We start from the raw sequence: 27,345 nt of genomic DNA, 5'->3' as shown, positions 1-27,345 counted from the left end.
TACAGCAGTACCATACAATGGTATACTCATCCAATGGGACACCCAATGGCTTGGAATGCTGTCAAGAGCCCTTTTTAAACTTATCTGATTAACACACACACAGACAGACAGACAGACACAGACAGAGAGAGACCTTTCAACAAATCACTGAGGACACTTTATTAACAGTGGTACTGCCCTCCCAATACCGTTGTTCTGGTACTACATGCACACTGCATAGCATCAAATACTAAACTTTCTCAAAACTGTTTAAAATGTACCCTCCTGATCACCAGATAATTAGCCTCCCTCAAGTGTTAACATGTGTGGATATTTACCTGTCCACAGATTTATTTCCCAGTTACTATTATTAGACTGAACTAGCCATCAAAAATTCCTGTTGCTGGAGAGAATGCACAGTCTCTCCTAGTCAGTGTCACATCATGTGAAAGATGCTGTTACTACACTAGAGATCTATCAATTTCTAATTAACTCAATGCAAAATTCTTTTGAAATGTTAAAACTCTACTAAGCATTCTTTGTGACATGAGTAACACATCTGAATCCCCTGGATCAAAAATGCATAAGACTAAAATTTCCACAAAAGTTTATGTACATGAAAGCAAAGTGTTGATTTAGACAGTTATAAAATATGTTAAAAACAAGAAAAGAATTAATTCCTTTTGTAAGTCAACATCCACAGTACTTCAATGCAAATGGAAATCATCAGATCTCAATACTATTATTTACAAGAAAAACACTAACTTCAGTTATGACCACATTCTCTCAACCATAACAGATAATTGTCTGTCAAGATTCTCTTGTTAAAAACAGGTCATTTATATGCGAAGTAATACAGTTTTGTACGGACTGATTATGTGCAAATTCTGCCCATTTGTGAGATTCTTTTAGTGGAAAAAACCCAAAACATTCTACATATTTTCAGTCCACTTGCAGTAAGAAATTAAAAGCAAAAAACTGAAGCTTTCTGTGGTTACACCCATAATCTTCACCAAAGGGAACTAACTGTCATTCCTGTAGATGTGGTGGTCTCTTATACGCAATGGCAGTCCTGTAATTGGTCAATCTACCTCACTATGACCTCGCAATGCCAGAAATAATGTAATATCGGCAATAGAAGGATGCTGCTGAAACCTTGTTGGGTAGTATACAACTGGCCAAATCTCTCTGTAATTTCAATGTCAAGAGTCCGCTTCCATGAACTATCAAAATCGTAACTGCTGTCCCACTAAAAGTAACTGTTGCACATTCTCATTTCTTCAGCCCAAGATACGAAATGGAAGTCACCAAACATAACATAAAATTATGTCAGCTACCACTGATTTTTCAAGATCTCAATTCTTTAATGTGCCTGTGTCATTCTGTACAATATGAAACTACAAGAGTGGACAGACCAATGCAGTTGCTTCCACGCACCGATCGAATGGTGTTAACTCTAGGGACCCTGAAGCCTATATTGCCCTTAACCAGGCATGTTTTCTTATTTTTATCCAGTTTATTACTGAGACAATAGTAATTTGTTTACATCCGTAAACAGTATATGGCTTTAGAACAACATTCAAGAAATTCATTAAAATATACCCTTTGAAAAGCATACATATAAAAATTTAACATGTACAGGGTGGGGCAAATAAAAGTGGCATGGAGAACAGAGTTCCAGGGCACAATGTAACACAGCAGAGGAAAGGAAATACAGTACTAGCCTGACTATAGCAGATGTTGAAAGTGACCACCACTCATGTCTTGGCAGTTTTAGGCCCTGATCAGAAAGTTGCTGAAGGCAGCTCAAAGCTAGGCTGCTGGAATTGCTGCAGTCTCATCCGAAATGTTCTGCTGTAGTTCCTGAAGACTATGAGGGTTGTTGCAACACACAGACTTGATGCCTCCCCACACAAAGTAAGTGCACACTGGCAGGTCAGGTGACCTGGGTGGCCTGCTAGGGCAACAACCAGACTGATCTCTGCTAACAACTCTGTTAGGCATGGAGATAGTATAAATGTACTCCAAGGTTCGGCCAGCTGTATGGGCAGTTGCTCCATCCTGCTGGAAATAACTATGTCTTTTCCTCCTTTGCTAATGCTGCCACAAATGGTTTCCAAATAGTGGCAATGTAATGTGCTGAAGTCAACATCTGATGAAAGAAGATGGGACCAATAACGTAGTGTGCAGACACTGCACACCAAACCCCAACCTCCTGATCATAAAATGGTGTTTCACGGAAGTTGTGCAGATTCTCCACCGCCCAGAACGTGAGATTCTGCGAGTTAATAATAACCACTCAGGTGAAATCAGGCTTCATCGGGCATAAAGAACAGATCCAAGTCCAAGCCATTCACAGTTATCTCAGCAAACAGTCACTCACAAAACTGTAGGCACTGAGGAGCATCCTCTAGTTTTAATGCATGAACAACAGACAGTGCAGATCCAGGTGGAGTATTTGTCCACATGATCAACATGATATGCTGGTCTCTTGCAACAGGCGTCAGGTTGATTTGATAGGACTCTGAAGCGTTTTCTGGTGAACTGCAGCCTCATTTTCTGGCGTGCTGGCACATTTCATATTTGTTTAAAACAGATCCTGCCCGACACCATTTTTGGCACTCTTTGCTGGCACTTTGACACCATTAAACTTCTCAGCAAACAACTGGCGATGCTGTTTCCTTGCCGGCCGAAGTGGCCGTGCGGTTAAAGGCGCTGTAGTCTGGAACCGCAAGACCGCTACGGTCGCAGGTTCGAATCCTGCCTCGGGCATGGATGTTTGTGATGTCCTTAGGTTAGTTAGGTTTAACTAGTTCTAAGTTCTAGGGGACTAATGACCTCAGCAGTTGAGTCCCATAGTGCTCAGAGCCATTTTTTTTGTTTCCTTGACTGTTGTCATGTAGCTGTACACAACAAACATCCACTGCTCCACTATGAGTACCACTGTCTGCTTTGCACTGCTCCACTCACACTGACACAGCCTGCACTATGTACTGGTGTGGATCACGTGGTGTGCACATCACAGGGTGTGGGTATATGCATACATTCATGTCTAATCGTATCGACTTGGTGGGCCACTTATCTGGTCCACCCTGTACACATGTTACGCAATTTATTTAATTGCAATGATTCTCACAACTTTGATAAATCGTAATTTACACACTATAAAATTAAAGTGTTCACTTACCATTAGTCTTATTTCACTAAATACTGTGATTCAGAATACATGTGTCCGACTGACTGATTAGGGTAGGTAAATGAGATGGATGCTATTTATTGCAGTTGTTTCTGCCTACATTTGGCAAGTCAGTCTGAATTTTTTACTTCTTAGTGGACTGTCTTTCCCTTTGTCTTCCCTTACCAAAGTTCCTGTGATTTGTGAGTTGTAGCTGTGGACACACAAACTGTGTTGCATTTGTCGACAGCCAGTGCCATCAGCCAGTGACTGTGCACCTTTGCTGGAATGTTACCTGTCTCACTGACAGCCCATCCACATGGGTGAGTTATTACACAAGTATCTCGTGTTAAATATAGCTTAAGTTTTAGAATTCCTGGCCATTTTTGAGACAGTTTTCTTGCTGCTTTTTTTTTGACTGAAAGTTAGTTATGGAATTTGGAAATTGATATACAATACATAAAAATATTAATGCACCCATGACATTTTTTTGGGAGTAGTCATGAACCCTGGGATTCCTCAAACCCACCCCCTCCTGTTGATTTAATATGTGATACGTAAAAGTTCTTCTGCACTATGTAACAACTCCAGAAAACATTGTTTTCGTGCCAACAACCTCATCATCTTAGCCATCATTTTAATAATTTATTTGTCCAACAGCGATTTCTTCACGTTATTTCACCTGTCAAAGGTAGGGGCCAAGGAGAGGTTGCTACTTCACTGGAAATTTGGAATAAGTGTGAAATAAACTGTCAACAGCATGGGGGTGATAGCTGTGATGTCTTTTTAATTTTGTGTCCATAAAAGGTCTCTACAAATACAGAACAACATGCTGACATTTCAAAATAATCTGAGCATTATCACAACAAAACATAATATTTACAAAATGCTTCCATAAATGAACTAAACAATAACAGAAGTACACATAAATCACAAAAAATTGAGTTTTGTTTCCTTATACACTATTGTCAATATACATTTGTTGTAAAATAAAGTACGCTACAGAACAAGAGGATAAAAGGTGGGGAAGAAAAGTAAAACAAGAGTCATTTGTTTATGGTAAACAAATCAGCATTACTGCACGACTGAACTTTGCATACTTTCGTGAAGCACAGCAAGTACAACTGTATGCAGCATTTGAAACTTGTGTGAAGGTTATAATTTTGATTTTTTGTGTGTGTGTGTGTGTGTGTGTGTGTGTGTGTGTGTGTGTGTGTGTGTGTGTGCGCGCGCGCGCGCACACATATCTAGTTCACTGCTGATTTCTGTTCACGGCTTTCTAAGTATTCACTCAAAAGCATTTTCGGAATGGTATACCCATCATTGTCATTCCATACATGCACATGTCGTGTGTGAGAGGATTCATCTGTTCTACCTGTAAATTACAACACACTTTTCAGTGTACACTAACATGAGAATCTATAAGGAACAACCAGAAACTAATGTACATTAATTCTCTTTTGTTTTTGAAACAACTTCCAGTTACAATAAAACATTTTCCTGCAGCTCTATAAAATATATCTCTCACCAATACAGTGTCATTCCATTATGAAATTACTTCCATGAGACTTCATTTTTTCTTTTTAAGATAGTTTTTTTCTTTCCTAAGACTGGTAATTATGCTATTGATATTTGTTTGGAGGCTACAACAAATCTTAAATATAAATGACAATAGTAACAGCAGTTTTAATTTAGATTTCTTTTTTCCAGTCTTGCAGTCTCTCCTTGATTATAGCTTCCAAGATATTTATTTAGGAATGTCTAAGCTGTCTGTGGCACAAACATAATGGACATGGAAAATCAACTTGTGGTGTGGGTCTCTCAGTGTGTGCCAAACAATGTGAATAGTTATTTCTGTAACATGAAAACTTTCCACAAAGACTCAAGTTCCGCACTGCTTTTTTTGTTCAATATTGTTAAAGCTTATCTATGAGATAATGTTCGTGTGTGGTCACTTGACATCCATGGACATAAAGACGCAACACACAGATGGCAATGCGTTCTGTAGGAACGTCTTTCATTCTAAAAAGAAAGTGGAAGTCACATTGGTTTCTGGCTGACCTTAGCGTTATAATTTAAGAATAAACTTGAGAATCAGTAATACAAACAAAATGTTTCACAAATACTTCCAGTGGTAAGAAAAGACAGTTCTAATCTGCTGGATCTTTTCTAATTATATATGAAGATACTAAGCAATGTACTCATGGATTCATGTTAGTTTTAGTGAAATTGTTATTAGATAGTATAACAACAACAATCTGTCACACAACAGATCACACAACACAAACGACCCAAGGTAGCACTGAAAATAACGTAACAACACTTTAAAAAAGGAAGACAGTTCACAAAACTGCATGTTCAATCAGAAGGTGTAATTGAACTTCTATTCAGTTCAAGAATAGAACCAAATCTGATATTGATTTTTGGAAGAAACAACATTCTAAATTGATATATTCAAGAAAATATGGAGTATCACAATGATCATGCATATGATCAAATCATAATGCTTTGTTACTCTTATAAAAATGGTTTGGATTACGCAGATGTTCATTACATAACTGTTCTTTAAAAATATCTATACACAGAATAACACCAAGCAACAGAATCAAGTTGAAATGATCTAACAACAAAATCACTGGATTATCAGAGCCAATAGAAAATATTATTAAATAATTAGCATCACAATTGCAAGGAATGGGTTACATTATGTATAAAGTGACTTATTTAGACATGACATAAAACATGAACCATTTATTGTTTTGTAACTTCCTGTGCCCCTGAAACAGATGAAATCACTAGAAATTCAGACCAGCTCTTCCACCATACATCCAGCATTAATCTCAATATTATAATAATTATTAAGCTCATTTTAAAGTAACATCTATTAAAGGTGACTTGTCTCTTTAAATATTGTGGAAAAAAGAGTGCATAAAACATTATGGAGGAAGGAAACATTGCTCTGAACACATCTGATCCTTCAGTTGGTCACATGATCATAAAACTTGGCAACTGTGCTTTAGCACTAGATATGACAATATCCCAGTAACATGAACTGGAGAAAGTTCACAGTAATGTCGGATTTTACAGTGACAGAAATGAAACTAAAACAGCAGAAAAAAATATATATTTACATGTTGGCACTGTACATTTGTGCGAATATAGTGTATTGGACATACATGCCAGCAATTCTGTTAGTAATTAAAATCTATTGCAGAATATCATAGTAATAAATATGTATGTAACAGATAATAGTGATACATTAGTTCTGATGGTGATACCTCAGTGGGCAGCATCAAGAATTCTAGAGAACAACGTTATGAGTTTCAGGTAGAATATCTTTTAAGTTATTTTCTTTGACTTTAATCCATTTTAGATTATTCAACAACTTTTTTTATCTGTGGATCACCATTAAATGCATGTCTAACACACAGTTTAGCAAAAGATGATGTCTGACAAGACACATGAAGAGTCAAATGGAGGGGCTCACAACTACAGGGTGGTTGTAATTAAAGTTACAGTTTCAAAATGCTGTAAAAAATGAACCACTGCTCCAAAAGATGTCAAATTTGAACAGGATATTATCGAAGGAGGGGGGGAACATAATGGGAAAAAAATACCTCTAGATAGCACTGTAAACACCACAATATTCGAAATAAAAGATGCAGGGTACATGGCTGTTCCTCAGTTTGCATCTCATGTGCTCGGCATGACTGCTTCAATGCACAATCACAAGTTGCTGGTATAGCTCTTTTGCAAGAATGTTACTTTGTACCAGTAGCTCTGCAGAAGTTATCAACACTCGAAAGTATTGAAAAAGGTGTTGGTCCATTACCTGCCAAGGGCCTGGCCTAAATGAATATGAAATTTTTTAAAAAAAGGCAGGTTCTTTTGAAGTACAATGTGACAAAGGGAGAAAAATGGTTGATCTGATGGTGTGGGCCACAGCAGGGTCGAGCGATGATGTGCAAACATGCAGTGCATGGAGAATTGCCCAAACTTTGAACATGTCTGTGCACATGGTGCATAAAATTCTATGAATCATCTTGCATTGCCATCCCTTCAAAATTACAAGTGTTAAGGAGATGCTTCATGACCTGCTAGTAAGAAACATTTGCTCTAGAATTTCTTGCTCACATGGGAGTGGACAATGAATGGCCATGGAACATTCTGTGGACAGATGAAGCCCACTTCCATCCCCAAGGAATCTTAATACACAGAATTGCTGAATATGGGCAACAGAAAATTCACTCACACATCAACTGGCACCACTTCATTCTGCAAAGGTAACTGTGTGGTGCGAGCTGCTACATTGTTTATCATAGGCATACAGTATATATATCTATGGAGTGACCACAGCCTCCTGCTCACGTTCCGAACATCAAACCAGGCTAATCACATGATTTTTGGATGCCACTGCTAGTCTACAATTTTTGGTAATAGTGAAACTTTAATATATTTGCCTTGTTTTGTACACGTTTCTACACATCTGACTTTTCGTGACAGCTGTGGTGCAGTATTGTCATTGCTGCAGATCAAAAGAGAAGTATATGAAAGGAGGACCAGTTACTTTTCACAGGTACGTACAAAAAATGTATAATTGTAAATGTCATGTTGATATGAGGCACTTTATATGTTTAAAAACATTGAGAGACAATATTATAAAGTCTTGTACTCTAGAGATAATTTCTGTGATTGTGCGTGTTTACGAGACTGCCAATCACTGTATACACTTGAGTGTTATGTTAAAATTTATAAGTGACAGTCTGGTTAATTTCCTCCAATTTATGCACATTCTCAGACCCTTGTGTTTATCTAATTATTTCTGCACAAGACAGTTCTCTATGCAGCATCATTGTAGCTTAATTAATTAGAACAGAGATTCAACAACGTAAGTGCAACAGAAAACATAAAAAAATATAGTTGACTGTCACTTCTTATCCCATTACCGAAATATTGTAAATAAAGTGGAATCCGAGCTATGATACTGTGGCTAAAAGCACAATACCACTGCTCTTCACATCTTTAAGCCATCTACATCCACATGTATACTCTGCAAACCGCCATGAGGTGCATGGCAGAGGGTACATCCTATTGTACCAATTATTACGGTTTCTTCCTGTTCCATTCGCATATACTGTGTGGGAAGAATGACTGACTGAATGCCTCTGTGCGTGCACTAATTATTATAATCTTATCCTCAGATCCCTATTTGAGTGATATTCAGGGTGTTGTACTACATTCCTAGAGTAATCATTTAAAGCCAGTTCTTGAAACTTTATTAATATGCTTTCACAGGATAGTTCTGTCTGTCTTTAAAAGTCTGCCACTTCAGTTCCTTCAGTATCTCTGTGACACTCTTCCATGTATTAAACAAACCTGTGACCATTCATGTTGTCCTCCTCTGTATGCATTCACCATCTCCTGTTAGTCCTATCTGGTATAGGTCCCACACACTTGAGCAACATTCGAGGATGGGTGGTGCAAGTGATTTGTAAGCAATCTCTTTTGTAGACTATTTGCCCTTCCCCAGTAGTCCACCACCTGCTTCACCCATGACAGAACCTATGTGATCATTCCACTTCACCTACCTACAATGTGTTACACTCAGGTACTTGTATAAGCTGGCCGATTTTAACAGTGACTCACTGATATTACAGTTGTAGGACACAACTTTTTTTTTTAGTGCAAAATTTTACATTTCTGAACATTTAGAGCAATTTGCCAATCTCTGCACCATGTTGAAATCTTATCAAGATCTGACTGAATATTTATGCAGCTTCTCTCAGATACCACTTCATTACAGATAATTGCATCTTCTGCAAAAAGCCTGATTTTACTATTATATTGTCTGCTAGGTCATTACTATACAACATGAACAGCAAGGATCCCAACACACTTCCCTGGGGCACACCCGAAGTTACTTTACATCTAAAGATGACTCTACATCCAAGATAATACGCTGTGTCCTCTCTACCAAAAAGTCCTCAATCCAGTCACAAATTTCACTTGATACCCTATACTATCGTACTTTTGACAATGAGCATAGGTGCGGTACTGAGTCACATGCTTTTCGAAAATCAAGAAATACTGCACCTAACTGTTTCCCTTAATTAAAAGCTTTTAGTATGTCATGTGGAAAAAGTGAGAGTTGAGTTTCACATTATCAATGTTTTCAAAAACCATGCTATTTGACATTGAGGGAGTAATTCTGTTCGTGATACCTCATTATGCTTGAGCTCAAAATAAGTTCTAAGATTCTACAACAAATCGATGTCAAGGACATTGGATGATAGTTTTGTCACCAGAGCTTTTTTTCAAGAACTGGGCACAGTTTTTTGTTCGAGGGACCTATGGTAGATTATAGTGAGAAGAAGACCAACTCAGCTGAAAATTCAGTATAGAATCTGACAGGGATTCCATCGGGGCCTAGAGTTTTGATCAACTTTAACGATTTCAGCTGTTTATCAACATCGCTAACCCTAATACTTATTCATCTTTTCAGTGGTACAAGGATTAAATTGGGGCTATTCTCCTGAGTTTTCCTTTGTAAAGGATTATTTGAAAATGGAGTTAAGGATTTCAGCTTTTTCTTTGCTACCTTCAGTTTCAGTTACTGTCTCATTTGCTAGGGACTGGACACTAACTTTGCTGCCACTAACAGCTTTTACATACGACCAGAATTTCTTTGGATTTTGTGAAATATCATTTGACAATATTTTGCTACGGCAATCACTGAAGGCATCATGCACTGCTCTCTCGACAGCCAATGTGTGACATTCAGCATCTCTCTATTTATAGACCTCTGTTTTGTATTACACCTATTATGCAGTAATCTCTGTTTCTTTACAGTGACTGTATAACACGGAGATTCCCTCGCATTATGAACTGTTCTACTAAGTACACATCTATCCAGCGTGTGGTCAACCATTCTTTTAAACTTGAGCCAGAGTTCCTCTGTGTGCTCCTGATCTGTGCTGAATGTTTTAAGTGCCTCACTGAGATACTGAAATTCTGATTTTTTGTCTAGTTTACTGAACATATACACTCCTGGAAATTGAAATAAGAACACCGTGAATTCATTGTCCCAGGAAGGGGAAACTTTATTGACACATTCCTGGGGTCAGATACATCACATGATCACACTGACAGAACCACAGGCACATAGACACAGGCAACAGAGCATGCACAATGTCGGCACTAGTACAGTGTATATCCACCTTTCGCAGCAATGCAGGCTGCTATTCTCCCATGAAGACGATCGTAGAGATGCTGGATGTAGTCCTGTGGAACGGCTTGCCATGCCATTTCCACCTGGCGCCTCAGTTGGACCAGCGTTCGTGCTGGACGTGCAGACCGCGTGAGACGACGCTTCATCCAGTCCCAAACATGCTCAATGGGGGACAGATCCGGAGATCTTGCTGGCCAGGGTAGTTGACTTACACCTTCTAGAGCACGTTGGGTGGCACGGGATACATGCGGACGTGCATTGTCCTGTTGGAACTGCAAGTTCCCTTGCCGGTCTAGGAATGGTAGAACGATGGGTTCGATGACGGTTTGGATGTACCGTGCACTATTCAGTGTCCCCTCGACGATCACCAGTGGTGTACGGCCAGTGTAGGAGATCGCTCCCCACACCATGATGCCGGGTGTTGGCCCTGTGTGCCTCGGTCGTATGCAGTCCTGATTGTGGCGCTCACCTGCACGGCGCCAAACACGCATACGACCATCATTTGCACCAAGGCAGAAGCGACTCTCATCGCTGAAGACGACACGTCTCCATTCGTCCCTCCATTCACGCCTGTCGCGACACCACTGGAGGCGGGCTGCACGATGTTGGGGCGTGAGTGGAAGACGGCCTAACGGTGTGCGGGACCGTAGCCCAGCTTCATGGAGACGGTTGCGAATGGTCCTCGCCGATACCCCAGGAGCAACAGTGTCCCTAATTTGCTGGGAAGTGGCGGTGCGGTCCCCTACGGCACTGCGTAGGATCCTACGGTCTTGGCGTGCATCCGTGCGTCGCTGCGGTCCGGTCCCAGGTCGACGGGCACGTGCACCTTCCGCCGACCACTGGCGACAACATCGATGTACTGTGGAGACCTCACGCCCCAAGTGTTGAGCAATTCGGCAGTACGTCCACCCGGCCTCCCGCATGCCCTCTATACACCCTCGCTCAAAGTCAGTCAACTGCACATACGGTTCACGTCCACGCTGTCGCGGCATGCTACCAGTGTTAAAGACTGCGATGGGGCTCCGTATGCCACGGCAAACTGGCTGACACTGACGGCGGCGGTGCACAAATGCTGCGCAGCTAGCGCCATTCGACGGCCAACACCGCGGTTCCTGGTGTGTCCGCTGTGCCGTGCGTGTGATCATTGCTTGTACAGCCCTCTCGCAGTGTCCGGAGCAAGTATGGTGGGTCTGACACACCGGTGTCAATGTGTTCTTTTTTCCATTTCCAGGAGTGTATATCTTTCTGCTTGTTTTAGCTGTCCTTTGTACTTTGGTAATCATTGATGGCACAGATGTGTCATGGTCACTGACACCAGTTTTGATGCAGACATCCTCAACGAGGTCACGTCTATTTGTAGCCATCAGATTCCATATACTTACATCATGAGTACGATTCCTAACTATCTGTTCTAGGTAGTTTTCTGAGAAGGCATTTAATAGAGTTTCACAGGATGTGTTACCACACTTACCACTAGGTAACACCCACCACTAACAAAACTGTAATTTTCCCAATTAACTATTGGATGATTAAAGTCTCCACTGATGATTACAGTTTGACTGGGGAACGTACGTATAAGTGAACTAAGGTTTTCTCTGAAGTTTTCTGTTACATCAGGAGATGAGTCTTATGGGCAATAGAAGGATCCAATTATCATTTTATACCCACCGAGTCTTGCCGAAACAATTTCACATGTATCTTCAATTTCTATCTCTGTGGATTTGAGTTTTTTGTCTACTGTGACAAATACACCACCTCCATTTTCCATTCGCCCATCCTTTCGATATACACTTAAATTTTCCCAAAAATCTCATTGCTATCACTTTTAGGTTTCATCCAGCTTTCTGTACCTAGTATTATGTGAGCTTCAATGCTTTTCGTGAGCACTTCAAACTGTGGCACTTTGTTGCAAATGTTTCCGCAGTTTACTGTCAGGATTTTAATACTCTTGCCTGTAGGAGGCATATCTTCTAATAACACTGATATTTCTGGGTTTCCTACAGCTGTCATTATCTGGATTGGATGGACAGTCACCTAAAAAAAAAAAACACCTGTTTCTATCCTACATACTGTCAGCTACCTGAGTAGCAGGCTCTAATGTGTAGTGCACATCTGACCTATTTAGGGGGACCCTACAGTTCTCAACCCTGTAGCATAAGTCTAGGAAGTCGTAGCCCAGTTTGTCACAGAAATTTCAAAGTCTCTGGTTCAGCCCTTCCACTCAGCTCAGAACCAAAGGGCCACGGTCATTTCTGGGGACAACGCTGCAAATTGTGAGCTTTGCTGAGACTCGCTCCATGAAGCTGGTCTTCTCAACTTTCTCTGCCAGTCACTGGAATGATCCAAGTAAGATGTCGACATCACAATCTGCAGTTGGTTGCAACCTGTTTCCTCAATGGCTGCTGGAATAGCCCCTTCAACATGTTTAATGAGACACCCAGGCATACACACTGAGTGCACACTGTGGCCTTTCTTGTCCCTTGCTGCCATTTCCCTACGGGGTACCATCATTCATTGTACATTTGAACTGCCAATGATTAATAGACCCCTAACATTTTGCGTCTGCCTCCTCCTGACACTGGACAAAACAGGTTTCCACACAACAGTTGAAGTGAGACCCACTGTGTCAGTTTCAGTGAAAGACAGCATCTCAAACTTATTGGTTAGAGGGATCAGTACAACACCCTGAATCCTCCCTGGTCCCCGTCCACCCTGTACAGGATGCCTACCGACATACCATTTGCAGTCAAGTGGATAGGTAATGATAGATCCTGTAATTTCTGCAGAGAAGACAGGATAAACTGGAGAGAATAGTACTTGAGGTACGTCTGGTACACGCATCAGAAGTACAAGACTCTTGGGAGCTCTTCCAACACACCTATTCGCAGTAGCTGTCAATTGTTTGACAGTAGTCAGGCTCATTTCCAGCTGCTTACGTCAACTAACCCATCCTGTGTTTAAGAACAGCAGGCACATTGGGGCTGCATTTTGGCTGATGATGTATTATAAGGCAGTGAACAGAGGACTTTAAATTAAACCTGCTGATTATCTTTTAATTTGTAGAGGTAGAAAGTTTGTAATTCCCTATAAGAATTAAAGCAGATACACAAAATGGGATTTCCATTAGAGCAACACAAAAACTGTGGTAAAAATTACTACTTTCCTAAAAGTTCTGATGTTAATTATAGTTGTTAAACTCAAAAACAGAGTTGATTTACGATAAATGTAGATAATAATTAGGGCTACTCCTCTTAACAAAATTTTAGTTACAAAATCTGCTACAGTAACTAAATCACAAACCCCGATCTGTTACAAATTGCTCATAGATTATACAAAGGACAATGGTAGGTTCCGAAAATTCTCAAAAATACATTTATTTGCGTTGATACACAATGAAATTCAGCGGAGATGGATACTTTAGCTGAACTGTGAACCACAAACACTGATTTGCTACAAAGTAAATTATGTATCCACAACACTCATATCACTAACTTTCAAAAATATAGTTTTGGAAGCATCCGAAAATTCTGAAACTATCCTATGTTTCATGGAACTGTACAATGAAATCAGAGAAAGATTGTTTTGAATGACAATAGGCCTACTGCCTTAAAAATTTTAAAACAGCGCAATTTAGTTCAAGCCTACAATTAACAGTAACAATACTAGTTTATCACAGCACTCGCAAATGTTCGAAATTTCACAATACGAACAAGTACTGATACAATGAAAGATTACACAGAGGAAATGATGCAAACAGTAAAATATGTGAATATAGAACTTTAAATCAACACACGGTCTTGTACAAGCAGTCTCACATAAGGGAAAATTAGTAAGTCAGCTTTTATATATAGATTAACATGCATATTGCACAGATTTTTCCTTAGCTGATTCTGTGCACACTTTTACACTGGCGTGCTGAAGGACACTGCAGCGCAAGTTTATCTCGACCACAACTGCTAAAATGTGCAGCACCAACAAAGCAAGTCTTCTGCCTGTTGCAGTTAACAATGCAACTTCAGTGCTTGGTATAAAATTGTTACATTGTCTGTAAAATGCATATATGCAACTTTCACAGTACTTCTGAAGGGGATCTATCTGTAGCAGCAAAATAACAACATTCAAAATGCACTAAGTCCTATACAGACTAAAATGCACCATTCCAAAATCATGTGACTTGAACTGCAGGAGATGTTACAGACAGAATTCTTGTTCTGTGCATGCAAATTCTCACTCCATAGATATTTATACTAAATGATCATAGGGCCATAGTTTTCCAAGGAGATAGGTCCTGCAGGTTCTGTTACCTTTACCATTTCTGGTAAATGCTATGAGAATCTTTTGTGCACCAACATCATTGCAAACCTTCAACAGATGCAAGATGGCACTCCTCCACATATTGCATAGCCAATGAAGCTGCTGGTGCACAGACATCTTGGAAATACTAGAATTATCAGCTATCATTTTCTTACAGCCTAACTGTCCAGATCACCTTATCTTAGCCTGTGTCACTTCTGGCTGTGGCCTTGTTTGACTGATGATGGGTTGAAGTGCTCGAATTACAAATCTAGTTGAGCTGAATGCATGCATTGTGTAGCACATTCTAAATGTGACATCTAAGACACAGTTATTTGTTGTTCTCAATTTCAACTTGTTACAGAAAACTGTGGACAGCATACTGAATGTATCTTGTGCCAGTATCACAACAATTAAAAACCAATTTCATTGTTGCTTTCTATCCAAGCCTTACAATAATGGAAAACAGATTTTTCCCATCTGATGTGGTACAACCTTGTCATGGCGGATGGACTTAACTTACTAACAGTGCCACAACTGTTGAATGCCAAACTTATGCAGCCATGCACAATGTACAGTACAGTGAGTTTAATGTGCAATTCTCACCATAACCATTGTATTGCAATTCATCTGTCATTTGTAGATGAATCCATTACTTAATGAAGCTTACAGTGCTATGAAGCATAAAAATTTTTGTTAATTTTTTTTTTGTCTCCATAATGTTTACCTCGTCTTCAAAAATGGTTCAATTGGCTCCGAGCACTATGGGACTTAACATCTATGGTCATCAGTCCCCTAGAACTTAGAACTACTTAAACGTAACTAACCTAAGGACAGCACAGAACACCCAGTCATCACGAGGCAGAGAAAATCCCACCTCATCTTCGACTGATATCATTCAGAGCACACTGTTCTACTATCACCAGTGGAGAACAGCCAGTGTAGGATATGGCTTCCCACACCACAATATTCCAGGTGTTGGTCCTGTGTGCCTCTGTCGTACACACTCCAGATTTTGGCACTCCCCTGCACAATGCCACGTATGCGTTTGCCCGTCATTGGCAACAAGGCACAAGTAACTCTCATCACTAAAGAGGACATCTCCATTCGTCCTTCTATAACCGCCTATTGTGACACCACTGGAGGTGGGCTGAGTGATGTTGGGGTGTGAATGGAAGACGCCCTAACGGCATGCGGGATCGTAGCCCTGCTTCATGGAGACGGTTGTGAATGTTTCTCAGTGATACCCCCAGAGCAACAGTGTCCCTAATTTCTTGTGAAGTGACGGTGTGGTCCTGCATGGCACTTCGTAAAGTGCAACGGTCTTGGCGTGCATCTGTGCGTCACTGCTGTCTGGACCCAGGTTGACGGGCATATGCACCTTCTGCTGACCACTGGTGACAACATCAATGCACTGTGGAGACCTCTTGCCCCATGTGTTGTGCAATTTTGCGTTAGGTCCATCCAGCCTCCTGCAAGCCCACCATACGCTCTCACTCAAAGTCCATCAGTTCCACAAACGGTTCACATACATGCTGTCGCGGCATGCTGACAATGCTGAAGACGCACAAGGAGCTCCGTATACCACGGCAAAACTGGCTGCCACTGGCTCTGGCAGTGAACAACTACTGAGCACATTGTGACGCATTTGATCATCGCATGCACTGCCCTCTCCAAGTGTCCCATGCAAGTATACCAGGTCTTATTCACTTGAGTCAATGTGTTCTTTTTTCATTTTCTAGGAGTGTATTAAGAATCAATACAGGAGCAGAATTCTGTATTTGAGGGGGCACCAGAAAACTGCACCATACAGCCCACAATAAAATCAAGCCGCTGAATACGAAAACAGTATTGTTAGATTGGTCAGGATTTCTGTACCTCAAAGTGCATTTCCATTTAGAATGTGGGCAAAGCTGTGACTTACACAGCATTCACACTCAACTAGACTAAGACAAGTTGAGAAAAAGATTAAGATATTGCCAAGGATATTGCTAAGGAAGAAATCACACTCAGAAATTTTGTTGAAGAAATTTACTTTCATGCTCCAAATCGAAGTAGTCACAAATAGGACATAAAAGCGAAAAAAGATTAATTTGGTTTCCAGAGCAGTGACTAGTAACAAGACACTGACATGTTCTCTTATAGAAAGAGTGTTTAAGGATCATACTAGTGCAGAGGAAACATCAAAGTAGTGAGTTTTGTTCTGACTGCAAGTAAGTTATCCATAGCAGATGACAGCCTACAAGACATTCCTGCAGGAAAAGGGGAGGGGAGGGGGGGGGCGGCAGTATCAGGTAAGGGGCTGTAAACCAGTAATAATTCCGAAAAAGACTTTTACTTTACTGTCAACTCTTTTGTGTAATTTTTGCTGTGCTGATTTTTTCCCTGTTCACACTGAGTTTTTGTAGACTATGTAACTCATTCTGTTCCAGACATTGTGTGATTTGTAATAGCAAAAATTGAAGTCCACCATGTCTGATATTATTTTATTACAAATAAATCATTTATTTCAACATGTTATGCAGCTTCTCAGCACACTTCAGGAACACTGTGTGTTACAAGGTTATCTTATTGCTCCTACGGAGAGTTCTCAGTTTCACACACTCTTGAGGTTTTGTAGAATATTTGGTGTGTGAACAGTCAGTATCTTTGTACCTCACTTCTGTATCTCTTGTTGTGTGACCCATAACAGCAAAAATCAAAGTTTGTTGCGTCTGGACTATTTGTCAACCCACAACACATTATTTCAACAGGTTATAGGCCCATGAATGGAAGACAATTAATGGTTGGTTGGTTGGTTGGTTTAAAAGAGGGGGTGCAGGGACCAAACTTCGAGGTCATCAGTCCCTTGTTCCCAGTAAAATAATTACACAAAGGAAAGAAGAAAAGAAAGGAGACGTACAGCACAATAACAAGAGAAAGGAAGAACCAGGAGAACGAAAGAAAGACAACCAACACTATTATGGACAAAAACAGGAACAGAAGACCATAGAGAGAAGCAAGAAACAGGTAGAAGGGGTAAAAATAAGAGCAGGTGATCATGGCTTGCCGACCACGAGAATAAAATGAGAAAGCCAGCCACTCTGCAACACATTAAAACATCCACCCTAAAGCATTAGAGTGAAGAACACGAAGGGACAAAGGACATGTGCTAAGACTTGCATAGAATTATAGAACCCACCATCACGTATAAAACATAAAACTAAATTATCCAATGAGGCGCTGTCAGCTAAAATCAATGGCAACGAGTCCGGTAACTGAAGAGTCTGTCGCAGGGCAGCCAAAGGAGGACAGCTCACCAAGATATGCACCACAGTCAGCCGGGCACCGCACCGACACTGAGGTGGGTCATCACAGTGCAGGAGGTAGTCTTGTCACCCGAGCTTGGCAAATGCAGAGGCGGCAGAGAACCACAGAGACCCTGCGAGAAGCCCGCATGGAGGACTGCCACACACCTGTAGTCTCCTTAATGGCACGCAGTTTGTTGTGCATGCTGAGGTTACGCCATTTCGCCTCCCACAGCCACAAATTCTTGCGGCGTAGTACTGAACGCAGGTCAGTTGCAGAGAAGCTGACCTCAATGAGCGGTTTCCGCATAGCCTGTTGGCAAGTTCGTTGCCAGGGATTCCGACATGACCTGGGGTCCAGACAAACACCACTGCACAACCGGACCGTTCCAGGGCATAGATGGACTCCTGGATGGTCGCTATCAAAGGACAATGAGGGTAACACTGGTCAAGAGGTTGGAGGCGGCTCAAGGAGTAAGTACACAGAAGAAACACCTCCCCAGGGCTTGAACAGATTTGCTCAAGAACACGAGATACAGCCACCAGCTCTGCCGTGAAAACACTGCAGCAATCAGTCAAGAAATGCTGTTCAATATGTCCTACACGGACAGTCGTGAAGCCGATGTCAGCATCAGTTATCAAGCCATCGGTGTAAACAACCTCGTGGCCTCAGTACTTCTCAAGAATTGAGAGGAAGTGGCAGAGGGAGCCGCAGGGTTAACTGAGTCCTTAGGGCCATGTGAAAGATCCAGGCGAAGCTGAGGCCTAGTTGTACACCATGGAGGTGTATGTGGTTGGACCTCAAATATAGGTGGTAAAGGCAAGACTTCAGTTCAGAAAGATGGGGTTGGACATGAACTGCAATTGGAAGCCCTGACCTGGGCCGCTGATGCGGGAGATGAATAGCCGTGGATGGGTAAAGGAGACCGTGATTCAGGATGCGCACCGTATCTATGAACGTGTGCTACGTTAACTGGCCAACAGTTGGCGCACGCCTAAGCTGCAATGGAGGCGCTATAGCTTCCATAAGGACACTGGTCACCGGACTCATCCTAAAAGCTCCTGTCACTAGGCGAACACCACAGTGGTGCACCAGGTTGAGTAAACGAAACACTGAGGGTGCCGCCGAACCATAAACCAGACTCTCACAGTCAAGGCAGGATTGAACAAGGGCTCTGTAGAGCTGCAGTGGCGTAGAGCGATCTACACCCAGTTGGTGTTGCTCAGGCAGAGGAGGGTATTGAGGTGATACCAGCACTTCTGCTGAAGCTGACAAAGGTGAGGAAGCCAAGTCAATAAGGCATTGAAAACCAATCCTAAGGACCGATATGTCTCCACTACAGTGAGTGGATCATCATTAAGGTATAGTTCTGGTTCTGGATGAACGGTACGACACCGACAGAAGTGGTCGGCCGAAAACTGGAAACCATGGGCTACAGCCCATGACTGCGCCTTGTGGATGGCTCCCTGTAGGCACCGTTCAGCAACACTAGTACTGGTGGAACAGTATGAAATACAGAACTTGTCTGCATATAGAGAAAGCGAGACAGATGCCCCTACAGCTGCTGCTAGACCATTAATGGCCACTAAAAATAGAGTGACACTCAATACAGAGCCTTGTGGGACCCCATTCTCCTTAATATGGGGGGGGGGGGGGGGGGGGGGACTATGGGAGGCACCAACTTGGACACGGAAAGTACAAAGCAACACAAAATTATGCATAAAAATCTGGAGTGGGCTGTAGAGACCCCACTCTTATAATGTGGCAAGGATAAGAGGTCGCCAGGTCATGTCAAACGCTTTTTGCAAATCAAAAAAGACAGCAACCAACTGTTGGCGTCTGGAAAAGGCTGTTCGGATGGCAGACTCGAGGGACACAAGATTATCAATGGTAGAGCAACCCTGGTGGAAGCCGCCAACACACCATACGTTCCAGCAGTTTACAAAGAACATTGGTGAGGCTGATGGGCCGACAGCTATCCACATCAAGTGGGTTTTTATCAGGTTTGAGCACCACAATGATGGTGTTCTCCTGCCATTGTGATGTAAAGACGCCATTGCACCAGATCTGGTCGAAGATGACAAGGAGACGTCACTTTTAGTCAGATGAGAGATGTTTTATCATCTGACTATGGATCGGATCTGGTCCAGGAGCTGTGTCAGGGCAATGTGCAAGGGCACTGAGGAGCTCCCACTCTGTAAATGGAGCATCATAGGATTCACTGTGGTGTGTAGTAAATGAGAGGGCTTTCCCTTCCAGTCGCTGTTTGAGAGTGCGAAAGGCTGGGGGGTAATTCTCAGATGCAGAGGCCTGAACAAAGTGCTCAGTAATCGCGTTTGCGTCGGTAGATAACACGCCATTTATGTTAACACTGCGAACATCTGTTGGGGTCTGGTATCTGAAGAGACATGTGATCTTTGCCCAGACTTAGGAAGGTGACGTATGGCACCCAATTGTCGAGACATCTCTCCCAACACTCCTGCTTCCATTGTTTGATAAGTTGGTGAATGCAAGCATGGAGCTGCTTAAAGGCTATGAGGTGCTCCAGGGAAGAGTGCTCGCCAACGGTCCTTAACTGCTTCAGCGACTTCCGGCGACCACCAAGAAACTGTCTTTCACCGGGAGACCCTAAAGAGCGAGGGATTGTGTTTTCTGCCACAGAAACAATTGTTGCAGTCACCTGCTCAACCATCACATCAATTTTCCCATGTGGGGAAGAGTCAACAGTGACCACAGAGGTTAAAAGTTTCCCAGTCCGCCTTGTTTAAAGCCCATCTGGGCAAGCGTCCGTGGGCTTGACGCTGGGGCAGTGACTGGAAGATGGGGAAGTGGTCACTACTACACAGGTCGCCATGTTCTCTCCAGCTGATAGATGGGAGAAGTCCTGGGCTGCAAATTGATAAATCAATGGCCGAGTAAGTACCTCCAGCTCCGGTGGCTCCAGTATTTAAGATGCAGAGGTTGAAGTGAGACAGTAAAGTTTTGACATCCCTGCCTCAGCCAGTAAGCACGGTGCAACCCCACAAGGGGTTATGGGCATTAAAATCTCCCAAAAGTAGGAAAGGTTTAGGGAGTTGATCAATCAGTGCAGTTAATAGATTCCGAGATACTACACCATCTGGAGGAAGATATACATTGCAGACAGTTATTTCCTGCGTCATCCTTATTCTGACAACCACAGCTTCGAGAGGGTTTGGAAGGGGAACAGGTTCACTACAGACTGAGTTTAGGACATAAATGCAAATTCCACCTGACACTATTGCAGTCACTATGGTTCCTGTGGTATCTCTTATAGCCACAGAGGGCAAGGGTCCGCATTGCGGGGAACCACGTTTCCTGGAGGGAAATGCAGAAAGCAGGTGTAAAGCTTAACAGTTGCTGAGGCTCAGCTAGGCGGTGGAAAAAACTGCCACAATTCCACTGGAGGAAGACGTCATCTTGAGATGGGGAAGGTGTGGAACATTCAATGAGGCAGTTTACGCCTCAGTGTCACCTGCTGCCACCGATTTTTTCCCCGAGCAATCTATATCCATTTTGTCTGACAATCCGACAAGATCTAGGTCCTCAGACAGATCTAGGTCCACAGAGACAGAGCTTGTAGGTAGCAGTGGTGTGGGTGCCACTGCAATTCCCTTGGTCTTGGGAACCTTCTTTTTGGATTTCTCTCACTGTTCCTTGGGGTTTCCTGGCTGAGAGGACTTCACTGATTCAGTCTCGGGGACTAAGGATGAGCCTGAAGCACTGCGACCAGCTGCTTTTGGGGTCTTCAGGCACTGACGGGTGCCATTTTTCCCACTAGCAAAAACCTGGGAAGGGAGTGACCCAAGGGACTCCTTCCTAGCAAGAGCAGCCGAAGAAGTTGTACACTTCTCCAGCTTAGAAGTGGGGATAGATGTCCCTGATGGTGGGGGGAGGGGGTGTTGCTCCTATAGGTGGTGCAGGAGCAAAAGGGAGGGAAGTGCCCCCCCCCTCACCATCAAGGGGGCAGGTGTAGTCTTCTGGCTCAGAGATGACTGGGTTTGGTGGAGCTGATGGGGTGTAGCGGCAGCGTAAGACTATGTCATGCGCACAGGATGTAGGAGCTCATATTTCCTCTTAGCCTCACTATACGTCAATCAGTCCAGGGTCTTGTACTCCACGATTTTCCTTTCTTTCTGGAGAATCCTGCAGTCTGGCGAGCAAGGCGAATGGTGCTCTCCACAGTTGACACAGATGGGAGGTGGGGCACATTGAGTATTGGGATGTGATTGGCATCTACAATCTCGACATGTGACACTGGAAGTACAGTGGGAAGACATAAAACCAAACTTCCAACATTTAAAGCACTACATTAGAGGAGGGATATAGGGTTTCGCATCACAGTGGTAGATCATCACCTTGACCTTCTCGGGTAATTTATCACCCTCGAAGGCCAAGATGAAGGCACCGGTGGCAACCTGATTACCCCTCGGACCCCCGTGGATATGCCGAATGAAATGTACTCCTCACCATTCTAAACTGGCGTGCAGCTCATCGTCAGACTGCAAAAGAAGGTTCCTGTGAAATATGACACCCTGGACCATATTTAAGCTCTTATGGGGTGTGATAGTTACAGAAACATCCCCAGCTTGTCACAAGTGATTAATGCCCGTGACTGGGCAGAGGATGCTGTTTCGATCAAGACTGCCCAAAATCTCATTTTGAACAAGCCCTCCATCTCCCCAAACTTGTCCTCTAAATGCTCAACAAAAACTGAGGCTTCATCGTCATGAAAGGTTCCCCATCAGCTCTCAAACATACAAGGTACTGGGGTGAATAAGAGCTGCTGCCATCCTTTGTCTAACGTTCCTCCCATGGTGTGGCCAGGGAGGGGAATGATTTAGGGCCGTACTTCTGTGCATTGAATTGAGCCCGTGAACCCTTAGAGACTGCTGGTGTTTGACCACCAGCAAGAGACGATTACTATGCTTCATCGCGTGTCATCCACCCTGATGCCACCCACTCCGCCCTCACCATGGGTGCCACCCAGCCGCACGCAGCAAAGGCCACTTTGCAGGATGGCCATTGCCGGAGGTCCCAATGCCACAGGGGGATGGGCATCTTCCCCTTTGGCGTACGTGAGAAGTTAACAGTGTAGGTATCAGTAGAACGATCCCTGTGTGGTCAGGGGCTACAGCCACTCCGCCCTCACCATGGGTGCCACCCAGCCGCACGCAGCAAAGGCCACTTTGCAGGATGGCCATTGTCGGAGGTCCCAATGCCACAGGGGGATGGGCATCTTCCCCTTTGGCGTACGTGAGAAGTTAACAGTGTAGGTATCAGTAGAACGATCCCTGTGTGGTCAGGGGCTACAGCCAACAGGGTACATGGCAGCCCCACCACAACGGACTGGCTACCATGCTGGATATCAGGTGCAACCAAGCAAACAAGTCCATTATCAACGTCAGTGTAGAAAACGATACTGCACAGTTATTGGAAAAATACGTACCCAGGAGGGTGACCTCGCCCAACAGTTGGAGAATGAGCAGAAGTGCACATCCAAGTCAATGAAGGATGCGATTGGCCTCAGCACATGATGGACACGATGCACCATGTAAGGCGCCCTTCCCCAATTGGCTCGCTCTTCGGGAACATTTTGAAAAATGGAGATAAAACCCTACAGGGGACTATCACAAAGGCTGAAACGTGCGATACTCCTTTTAGATGCCTCTTATGACAGGCAGGAATACCTTGGACCTATTCTAACCCCGGACCCGCAGGGGAGACAAATAATACACTCCTGGAAATGGAAAAAAGAACACATTGACACCGGTGTGTCAGACCCACCATACTTGCTCCGGACACTGCGAGAGGGCTGTACAAGCAATGATCACACGCACGGCACAGCGGACACACCAGGAACCGCGGTGTTGGCCGTCGAATGGCGCTAGATGCGCAGCATTTGTGCACCGCCGCCGTCAGTGTCAGCCAGTTTGCCGTGGCATACAGAGCTCCATCGCAGTCTTTAACACTGGTAGCATGCCGCGACAGCGTGGACGTGAACCGTATGTGCAGTTGACGGACTTTGAGCGAGGGTGTATAGTGGGCATGCGGGAGGCCGGGTGGACGTACCGCCGAATTGCTCAACACGTGGGCGTGAGGTCTCCACAGTACATCGATGTTGTCGCCACGTGGTCGGCGGAAGGTGCACGTGCCCGTCAACCTGGGACCGGACCGCAGCGACGCACTGAATGCACGCCAAGACCGTAGGATCCTACGCAGTGCCATAGGGGACCGCACCGCCACTTCCCAGCAAATTAGGGACACTGTTGCTCCTGGGGTATCGGCGAGGACCATTCGAAACCATCTCCATGAAGCTGGGGTACGGTCCCGCACCACCGTTAGGGCCGTCTTCCGCTCACGCCCCAACATTGCGCAGCCCGCCTCCAGTGGTGTCGCGACAGGCGTGAATGGAGGGACGAATGGGAGACGTGTCGTCTTCAGCGATGAGAGTCGCTTCTGCCTTGGTGCCAATGAATGGTCGTATGCGTGTTTGGCGCCGTGCAGGTGAGTGCCACAATCAGGACTGCATACGACCGAGGGCACACAGGGCCAACACCCGGCATTATGGTGTGGGGAGCGATCTCCTACACTGGCCGTACACCCACTGGTGATCGTCGAGGGGGACACTGAATAGTGCACGGTACATCCAAACCGTCATTGAACCCATCGTTCTACCATTCCTAGACTGGCAAGGGAACTTGCTGTTTCCAACAGGACAATGCACGTCCGCATGTATCCCGTGCCACCCAATGTGCTCTAGAAGGTGTAAGTCAACTACCCTGGCCAGCAAGATCTCCGGATCTGTCCCCCATTGAGCATGTTTGGGGACTGGATGAAGCGTCGTCTCACGCGGTCTGCACGTCCAGCACGAACGCTGGTCCAACTGAGGCGCCAGGTGGAAATGAGCATGGCAAGCCGTTCCACAGGACTACATCCAGCATCTCTACGATCGTCTCCATGGGAGAATAGCAGCCTGCATTGCTGAGCGAAAGGTGGATATTACACTGTACTAGTGCCAACATTGTGCATGCTCTGTTGCCTGGGTCTATGTGCCCTGTGGTTCTGTCAGTGTGATCATGTGATGTATCTGACCCCAGGAAATGTGTCAATAAAGTTTCCCCTTCCTGGGACAATGAATTCACGGTGTTCTTATTTCTATTTCCAGGAGTGTATTTTGTGGTAAATTAACATCAGAGACATGATAAATATTTTATATACAATAGGACAAGTAAGAACAGTTTCCCATCTATGGGCAAAGAAAAACTTAACCTCATGATACAAAGTGAGATTTTCACATAAGCTAGTTCAAAGGTATTGGAAATTGACCCTCTTGTAAGTTTCAAGTTTGCATACTACCAAAACCACACAATGCATACAATGCACAGACATTCCTGAAGTATGCTCATAAGTTACATAATGTGCTGATAAAGATGTATGTCAAGAAATAGTATTAGAGACAGTGGACTTGGATTATTGCTATTATGGATGAGAGAGAGAGAGAGAGAGAGAGAGAGACGAGAGAGACGACGAGAGAGACGAGAGAGAGAGAGCGCGGGAAGGGGGGGGGGGGCAGTGTCTGCATTGAACTGCAAAGAAATAGTACCCATATTATCTAAGCACCAGCAGCAGCAGCAGCTTGGCAAGTAACAGAGTAATGAAACAAACAAACAAACAAACAAACAAACTTGGAGAACACCCTCTCAGAGTTTAGCTGTACACAACTCTTCCACATCATAGATCAACCTTGCATGAACTTCTGCTGCGAATTAAGAGATTGGAACAATGGACATGAAAAAAATTGAATTGTCATCAGGAAAATCCATCTGCATGTATTTTTCATCATTCAAATAATTTTACATCAGTTAAGCCTCATATAAATGGTACCATTTTAAATTTAAACAACTCAGATTTGTGTGTGTTTTTGTGACAAACTAAAATGGCAGGTATACCTTAATGGGAAAAGTCACTTGACAGGAAGCTCTTAAAATCCTAAAATACCTTAACAAAGAAACACGAGGACACAACAGAGGTCTCACCCTCTGCAATTTTACAAAAGGTTTCTTTGATACAGACTTCAATAAGCAGATCTATAAAAGGTGTTAGACATTGTCGCACTGAGGGTATCATAGTAATGACCAGCCCTAAAAATTGCCTATGTCATAAGGTTGGAAAACAATGATTTAACCATGAGCTGTCTCAAATATTGGCCCGACCAAGAGAACTTTCAATTGATATGAATTTAGAAATGAAACCAATCATTGTGACTTTGTGCCACAGGTTTGAGATAAAGGGGTTATGGGTTATGAGATAGTAATCCTGATCTAATGCACAGCATGTGCAAATAATAAGGTGTGGGGGGGGGGGGGGGGGGGGGGAGGTGACATGTTTGAGTACTCCTGCCATCCAAGCACGAAATGACAAAATAATTATGTTTTTAAATGTTAGAAAACTACACAGTAATGTAATCCTAGGAAAGTATTATTATAGTTCAGATCCATGAAGTACATGAATCTGGAATTGAATTCAACATACAATAGTCTGCTGCCACATACCATTTGAAAATATGAAAGCTACCAATACTAAGCAAGACAATACCAAAATTCTGTGACACCCTTACACAACTTCCCACACTACTACAGTTTCAAATCAACTATACAAATTTCTCACAACACAAAACCAACAATTAAAAAATATAAATGTGTGATGGTTTGCATGGTACTACGTATGGAATCTAGCTACCATAATATTTACCATATTTACCCGATTATAAGATGAGGGTTTTTCCCAAATTTGTCATTCAAAAAATACGAGGTCATCCTATATTCGCAAATTAAACTATTGCTGTGGTCATTAACATTTTTACATTGTTTAATAGATTAATATAGGGATTGTCTTCTATTTGTAGGCCATGCTTCGGCTGTAGCCGTTTCATACATATTTATTTTGAACAATCTCGCATTCAAATAAGCTCAAGACTTCCAGGTACTCAGAAAACCATGATACAGCATCGGCCTTTCTTGAACAACCACACATAGTAATACATACCTCTGGCATAGAGAAACAACTGAAAGATTTGAAAGCAAATAAATCACTAGGTCTGGATTGAATCCCAATTTGGTTTTACAAATGGACCTGCAAAATTACAGAGCAATATTCCTAACCTTGGTTCGCTGCAAAATCCTTGAACATATAATATGTTCAAATATAATAAACTTTCTAGAGACTGAGAAGCTTTTGTCAACGAATCAGTATGGTTTTAGAAAGCATCGCTTGTGTGAAACTCAGCTTGTCCTATTCTCACATGACATACTGTGAACTGTAGATGAAGGTTTAACAGGTAGATTCCATTTTTCTACATTTC

At 43.1% G+C, this 27,345-nt stretch overlaps 1 protein-coding gene across 2 annotated transcripts in view; it reads right to left on the bottom strand.

Moving 5' to 3' along the window:
* Positions 1-3,924: 3,924 nt before the first annotated feature.
* The window catches only part of LOC126471440 (R3H domain-containing protein 4-like), a 113,888-nt gene continuing 90,467 nt past the window's right edge, over positions 3,925-27,345 (bottom strand). Inside the window, exon 6 of one of the 2 annotated variants that reach the window (XM_050099609.1) lies at positions 3,925-4,529. In XM_050099609.1, the coding sequence (XP_049955566.1) occupies positions 4,402-4,529 (128 nt within the window). In that variant the 3' untranslated portion in view covers positions 3,925-4,401. The remainder of the gene's footprint in view (positions 4,530-27,345) is intronic. The other variant, XM_050099610.1, reaches the window with a different exon arrangement.

Source organism: Schistocerca serialis, chromosome 3 (genome assembly GCF_023864345.2).
Source record: "Schistocerca serialis cubense isolate TAMUIC-IGC-003099 chromosome 3, iqSchSeri2.2, whole genome shotgun sequence".
Taxonomy (NCBI): domain Eukaryota; kingdom Metazoa; phylum Arthropoda; class Insecta; order Orthoptera; family Acrididae; genus Schistocerca; species Schistocerca serialis.
Note: the sequence above shows the minus strand (reverse complement) of the source record. Positions and strands in the feature narration are given on the sequence as shown.